Raw genomic sequence first — 7,957 nt, 5'->3', positions numbered from 1 at the left:
TACTATTTGTTTAATTCTGATGATTACAGCTGCTGAACATCAACATGTTAGCTTTGTCATTATGAGCGTTTAATTACAGTCGCCCTTTTTGTGCAAAAATAGTAACATATATTATAATACATTACGCCTCTAATGTAAGGTTACCTTGATTTAATATCATGATAGCGCCCAATGCTACCCACTGACCCCTCACATTGCTCACAGCTCATTCAGTTTACATTTGAAGAAATAGTAAGCTTTTGTTTCTTTAATGTTTCTTTGCCCCTCTCTCCTGTGTTTGTTTAGTGTTTTCATGCCTGTGATATTCTGCTCTAGTTCTCAGGAAGCAACGGGGAGAGCATGAAGAGGGTTTACGGACGATTCTGCAGCCGCCACAACGAAGCTGTGAACCTTTACAAAGAACTGCTGACCAAAGACAAACGCTTCAAAGCCTGCATCAAAGTGAGACTCCTTCCTCTATCTGTGGTGTTTCTGTGTGGAGAACGTTGTTCTGTCTCATGATCTTAAAGGTCCCCTATTATACTGTTCTTCATCAATATATCACAGGTCTCAGATATATACAGAGCCTGTCTCTGATTGGCTGAAACACCAAACAGATCATTGCAGCATCCCATAATCCCCTCTGTTTCAGCCCTGTTTCCAAAGTGCTGATTCTCTGTCTGTTACTTTAGATGAAAAATAAGGAGCCCCTCCCCACGCCCCTCTGAGAGACATTTGGTTACAAAGAACTCAATGGTGCTCTAGGAGGAGATTCAGGTGATAAGGTGTGGGGGTGGTTACCTTGGTTGGTGATTGGCTAATGGTTACACAAGACAAAACATCGTTATGACATCATAAAGTGGCCAAAATCTGATCAGCTCATTTTCAGACAGGTTTTTATAGAAATGGATCAGGACAAAAAGAGAGAGAATCTTTGTTCCTGAAACTTTCAGAGTCTCTTTACACAGAGGGGACACATGTTGATGAAGAAGAGACATGAAGAAGAGGGGACACATGGTGATGTATAAGAGACATGAAGAAGAGGGGACACATGTTGATGTAGAGGAGACCTGAAGAAGAGGGGACACATGTTGATGTAGAAGAGACATGAAGAAGAGGGGACACATGTTGATGTAGAAGAGACATGAAGAAGAGGGGACACATGTTGATGTAGAAGAGACATGAAGAAGAGGGGACACATGTTGATGTAGAAGAGACATGAAGAAGAGGGGACACATGTTGATGTAGAAGAGACATGAAGAAGAGGGGACACATGTTGATGTAGAAGAGACATGAAGAAGAGGGGACACATGTTGATGTAGAAGAGACATGAAGAAGAGGGGACACATGTTGATGTAGAAGAGACATGAAGAAGAGGGGACACATGTTGATGTAGAAGAGAACATGAAGAAGAGGGGACACATGTTGATGTAGAAGAGACATGAAGAAGAGGGGACACATGTTGATGTAGAGGAGACATGAAGAAGAGGGGACACATGTTGATGTAGAAGAGACATGAAGAAGAGGGGACACATGTTTGATGTAGAAGAGACATGAAGAAGAGGGGACACATGTTGATGTAGAAGAGACATGAAGAAGAGGGGACACATGTTGATGTAGAAGAGACATGAAGAAGAGGGGACACATGTTGATGTAGAAGAGACATGAAGAAGAGGGGACACATGTTGATGTAGAAGAGACATGAAGAAGAGGGGACACATGTTGATGTAGAAGAGAGAGACATGAAGAAGAGGGGACACATGTTGATGTAGAAGAGACATGAAGAAGAGGGGACACATGTTGATGTAGAGAAGAGACATGAAGAAGAGGGGGACACATGTTGATGTAGAAGAGACATGAAGAAGAGGGGACACATGTTGATGTAGAAGAGACATGAAGAAGAGGGGACACATGTTGATGTAGAAGAGACATGAAGAAGAGGGGACACATGTTGATGTAGAAGAGACATGAAGAAGAGGGGACACATGTTGATGTAGAAGAGACATGAAGAAGAGGGGACACATGTTGATGTAGAAGAGACATGTAAGAAGAGGGGACACATGTTGATGTAGAAGAGACATGAGAGAGGGACACATGTTGATGTAGAAGAGACATGAAGAAGAGGGGACACATGTTGATGTAGAAGAGACATGAAGAAGAGGGGACACATGTTGATGTAGAGGAGACATGAAGAAGAGGGGACACATGTTGATGTAGAAGAGACATGTGTCCCCTCTGTGTAAAGAGAGAGTCTCTTTCCACAGAGGGGACACATGTTGATGTAGAAGAGACATGAACACGTGGATTGAGCATAATAGGTGAGCTTTAAAGTTGTCTGTTTCTCCAGACATGATGTTGTTCTGTTGACGGAGCTTCTTGTTCTGTCTTCCCTTTCTCTTATAGCCTTTTTGCACATTTCAATCAGTGCTTGTATTTGTACAAAAGCAGCCCTACCCTCGAGACTTCTTCCAGTAAACACTAAATGAGCTCCCCATTGTTAACAGCCTGCTGTGTGGGCATGTTTCACTAAAGCACTTGTTGTTGTTTTTTGAACAGAAAAAGATGAGTAGCAGCATTGTGCGGAGGCTTGGTATCCCAGAATGCATCCTGCTGGTGACCCAGAGGATAACGAAGTACCCGGTGCTGATTCAGAGGATGCTGCAGCACACGAGAGGTGAGCTTCCTGTTTACGTGATGATATGAATTATGCAAAGTGGCAGGAGGAAGCTGCTTTTAATTGGGTTGAAGTTTGCAGAATATTATACCAGACTAACAAAGCAGCGTGTAGTTAGGTGAGTAGATAACTAAATGTAATACCATATTATATTTCATGACAAATTCAGATGTAGGATTATCATGTGTTGTTATTGTGTCTAAAAGTAGTCTTTACTGGTGACTTGTAGGCCTTTCATTGACCTGTCTTCTCACACTGGTATCATCCTGCAAACTGTCTGTTATGCAATACAAAACATGAATGCAGTATTAATAATGGAGAAAAAGGATTGAATGTCTTAAAGCAGTAAAGGGTAATCTCATGTTCAATCAGAAGTGTTTTCTTTATCTGCTACTTGGCTGCATTAATTATACTCTGACATAAAGAAGTGACAGAATGAGGCCAATTCACTGCGTTAAAGAACATGCTAGCTCACTCATAGATCATTACGTTGATTTGGAGAACAAACCACATCCAAACATTTCAGCAGGAACGTTTTTCTTATTCGTTTACACTAATATCTGCCTTTCTATTTCTCTATTATCATGTTCATCTTGCAAATTTAGCTTAGCATGCTAACATATCTCCTATAAACGCTCGTCAGTTCCTCTGATCATGGTTACATTTAAACCCCCGTACAGCTCACTCGTTCTAGGAAAAGCTCCTGGAAAGCTGAATTTCTCACATAGTTTGACATATTTCGAGATGAATGAGACACATGTTGGACGGGTATTGGAACATAATAGTTGAAGCCGACTTTAAAATACTTCCCCGCGTGTTTTAATGTGATTTAAAGCAGATCTGAGGCCTGTACTACGAAGCTGGATTTTCCTAACCTGGATATGTTTGAGTTAGCCGGTTGGCCCAATCTAAAACATACGCGCTGGCGCTAAGCTGTACTACGACGCTGGTTATCAAGTGGATCGCTCAAGCCAGCCGTGTCCTATCTAGTTTGGTGCGCGTTCACATGAAAGGGGAGGTATTTGGAGCATTCGACCAATCTCAAACACGGAGAAGCGTACTGACAGCGCAGAGTCATACTTCCTGAATGAAAAGTGAACTTTAATATTAGTCAAATATGAAGAAGTTAAACTTTAAACATCCATGACTTAAACACTTTATCCAGGATAAAAGCCACATAGCTGCACCTGCAAGGTGAATACAGCTGGTAAAAGAAAAAGCGTTTGAATGCGTACATTAACAGGTTTATGAAATCACTGCCCCGTCCAAGACACGAGTGGATCTGACTTTAATTAGAGCATTTGACTCGAGTGTTTCGTCAACTTAATGTGTTGCTTAAAATAATACTTCTGCATACAGTATGTGACACTGTGAGTGTTGCACAGCCAGATACGGCTCAAGAAGCTGACTCAAATAAGGAAATATATGATACATTATGATGTGATATGATATGAATGATAATGGGACACATCTACGTCTGCACTCACAGTGCCGCGGACTGTACTTAATGTTACTCTGATCCGGTTACTTATGTTGTGGCAGATATTTAAGTAACCTTTCTTAACGCTAATGTTATAATAGTCAGATTGCTCTGAAGATGGGAGGGGATATTCTATTCATTTTCACGTTCACACAGTCAGGTGATTTTGGCCGGCCGTCTTTCCTGCAACGGCAGTTTTTCAGTATTTCCTCTATCCTGTAATATGACTTGATAGCTTTAAACTCCGCACACGGAGCTCTGATTGGTCAGCAGGCGGTGCTTTCACTGAGTTGATCTCTTAGCCTGCAACCTAACCTCCTCCCGAGGAGGTTAGCCGCTCAGCATAAGTTACCATGGAGATCTAGCCCGCTAAAAAGAGAACCAGCGTCGTAGGACCGGAAAGCCCGAGTTTTCCCTGAAGTCAGCCGGCTAAGCGAAAATCCGGCTTCGTAGTACAGGCCTCTGGTCCGCTGGCCTCCCACTGTGTGCGACGCTCTAATCCTTCCCCCAAAGCCTGTTTATAGTTCTCTGTGGGATGGTGCAGCGCTGTGTTAATCCCCAAGGTGCTTTAAGAGGACTCCTCACAGTGGAAATAACACAACACACACACAGTGGAAATAACACCACACACACTCTCAGTGGGAGACGGTGTGTTAGTGCCTCGGAGCAATGAAGTACAACTAAAGGAGAAACATATTCCACTTTGGGGGGGGGGGGCATGTTACCCAAACACAAACACATCAGACACACTTCTCAGGGTGCATGTTGTAATCCTTGGCTTCTCCTCTAAATGTAGTAAGGTGAATAGTATGTTTTACATTTGCTGATTCGCCTCCATGTCTATCTTTCATCACTTAAAACTAGATTAGACTGACCCTGTGTTACGAGCGTTTTGAGGCTAAATTAGTTTAAAATTAAATACAAGACTTGTTTTAGATTATATTTGTATTATTATTATTTTTTACAATATTATTTTTTGTGTAATTTGTATTTGATTTTCCATTTTTATGAATTTTAAGTAATTGTTTATTTTTATTGACATGTGTATTATTTTATGAATCTCGGTTATTGTTATTATTGTTTTTTTCATTTTTTTAATTTTTTCTAAAAGATTTTTTATTAGGGAATTTTCTGCTTTAATTACAAATACGTGAAATACTTTTGATGATACACTTCACTCAGAAAACAAACGTGTATTGTTAATAAATAGAATTATAAAGTCAAATTAAAGCTAATTATAGAGCGATGATGGGAAAATGAAATAAAAGATCACATTTATTTTGTTCTTTTTCTCCCAGAAATGAATATTTGGCTTTAATTCCCACCTCAATGTCTCTCAGGTGTCAGGTTAAGATCTCACATTAAACCCTAGACTTGAGGACCCTCCTCTCTGTTCTCTAACTCCCTCTCCCCCCTCTGTGTCCCCCAGAGAGCGAGGAGGACCACGAGGACCTCTCTCTAGCGGTGCGCGTGGTGAAGGAAGTGATTGCGGCCGTGGACAGCAAGGTGAACGACCACGAGAAGAGAAAGCGTCTGAAGGACTTCCACGGACGCATGGACTCTAAGTCCATCATGATGATGAAGAGTGGGCAGATCTTCGCCAGAGAGGACCTGCTGAGGCGGAGGCTGGTGCACGACGGGGGGCTGCAGCTGAAGAACGTCCAGGGGAGGCTGAAGGGTGAGGGGTGCAAAACTGACCAATAGAAATTACTGTAGATGTCACATGACCGGGGAGAATTCACGTCCCAGACAAATATCTTACATCTATTTACATGATTTATGTGTTTGCACCATTTACTGAGAGATGAAATACTAGCATAAAACACAGCTCTCTGTATTTACAAATGTATTTTAGCTTATCTTAATCTAAGTGTTTCTCCTGTTGGTTCCAGATGTCCACGCTCTGCTGCTATCGGACGTCTTCGTCTTCCTCCAGGAGAAAGACCAGAAATACATCTTCTCCATGCTGGTACCATCATACGTTCCTCCCTCAGTCCCTTCATTCTCTCCTCCATCTTCCCTCCACTGATAAATACGTTATGAGAGTTTCCAGAGATGCTGTTGTCATGTTTTCCTACCCCACTGTTTTTACTATTAGCATTAGCTGTTTGGTTAGCGTACCCTCCGGCTATAGCTGCACCTCGTAAAGCCGCTCTGGCTCTCAGCTGCTGACCTAAGTGTGATCAATCATAAAGGTTTTTTTTTACCATCGAGTTTACAGGACACACACGCACACGCACACACACACACACACACACGCACACAGACACACACACACACACACACACACAGTAGGGGAATAAAAACAGAGGCAGGCCTGTGGCGTAATAATCACATCCATCTTTTTAAAACGTCTCGGTGTGTTTGTGTTTGAGTTTGTTGAAATAGAAAATAACCCGAAGGTCTGAAGGACGACAGCCATGTGAACCAGGTTTGGTTTTGGGCAAAGAAGTAGCAGTGAGGTCAAAGGTCAGAAGCTGAATGTGGTTTACATGAGGCTCATCCAGAGTGTGTGTTTTTAGTATGACAGCTCTCCCCTACCGAACAAAGAACATGAATCTCAGACAATTGGCTTTCTGGGTTCCCTTACACACAATCTCAGACAAACATCCTGGGATTCATCATGCCTAACCTAAGTGGATCACAGCATATCAAGTATGTCACTAATCTGCGGATGCTTCGGCTAAAAATAAGATTGCACTTTTCTGTTTATGTCATGTTAACTACAACTGCAAATATGTGGCCTCAAAGATACCAGATAAGGCTTTAGTCGATCAAAAGCTGGCGAAGCATTTTGTCAATCACTTGCAGCCCCTACTGGCTGGTTAGGAGGAGTTAAAGGTTTGCAAACTATGACTACTTTTGTTGTTGTTGTTGTTGTTTTGAATCACTGCAACAGCAAGAGAATATTTGTGCATATATGTACATGCACTTATAAATGAACAAAACAATTATCATGATGAGTATTGCACCTAGATAGATGAGTCTAGTTAGTACTATACTGGTTGCTATGACCATGGACCCACACACACACACACACACACACACACACACACACACACACACACACACACACACACACACACACACACACACACACACACACACACACCACACACACACACACACACACACACACACACACACACACACACACACACACACACACACACACCACACACACACACACACACACACACACACACACACACACACACACACACACACACACACACACACACACACAGTGTCCGGCAGTGGCTCAGTCAGTAGAGGCTTGGGCTGGGAGCCGTAGGGTTGCCGGTTCAAGTCCCCGAACAGACCTAAATAGGAGTGTGGACTGCTACTTGGAGAGGTCCCAGTTCACCTCCTGCCCTGCCGTGGTGCCCTTGAGCAAGGCACTGGACAACCCCCCCACCCTCCCACTCCCATTGCTCCCCGGGCGCTGTACAATAGCTGCCCACTGCTCCTAGGACTAGACTCCTGGTACTAGGATGGGTCAAAGCAGAGAACACATGTCGCTGTGTGCTGTGTGCTCTGCATGTGAGACACACACACACACACACACACACACACACACACACACACACACACACACACTAGACTAAAGGCGTGGTTGCTTTAGAGAAGTCTGATATTGCATTAAAACAGGAAAAAACAGACACTTTAAAATGATGCATTTCTGCCCAAAGCTCTGGACTTAATTTGGCAGAATTGTCACGGCAGGAAGGCGTGCTTCCAAACTCTTACGGGATGTGGTCACAATGGTTCAGTTTGATTGGATACAGCAGTATGTTGTGTGCGGTGTTCATAAACTCTGCTTT

At 42.8% G+C, this 7,957-nt stretch overlaps 1 protein-coding gene across 1 annotated transcript in view; it reads left to right on the top strand.

Annotated features, from left to right (window-relative positions):
* The window catches only part of LOC117496991 (A-kinase anchor protein 13), a 135,476-nt gene that overhangs the window by 105,224 nt on the left and 22,295 nt on the right, over nt 1-7,957 (top strand). Inside the window, 4 exon segments of the mRNA XM_034148872.1 lie at nt 316-441; nt 2,536-2,653; nt 5,563-5,811; nt 6,026-6,102. Of these exon segments, the coding sequence (XP_034004763.1) occupies nt 316-441; nt 2,536-2,653; nt 5,563-5,811; nt 6,026-6,102 (570 nt within the window).

This window comes from Trematomus bernacchii, unplaced genomic scaffold, assembly GCF_902827165.1.
Source record: "Trematomus bernacchii unplaced genomic scaffold, fTreBer1.1, whole genome shotgun sequence".
Lineage (NCBI taxonomy): Eukaryota > Metazoa > Chordata > Actinopteri > Perciformes > Nototheniidae > Trematomus > Trematomus bernacchii.
The sequence above is the reverse complement of the archived record's forward strand: the minus strand, read 5'-3'. Positions and strand labels throughout refer to the sequence as shown.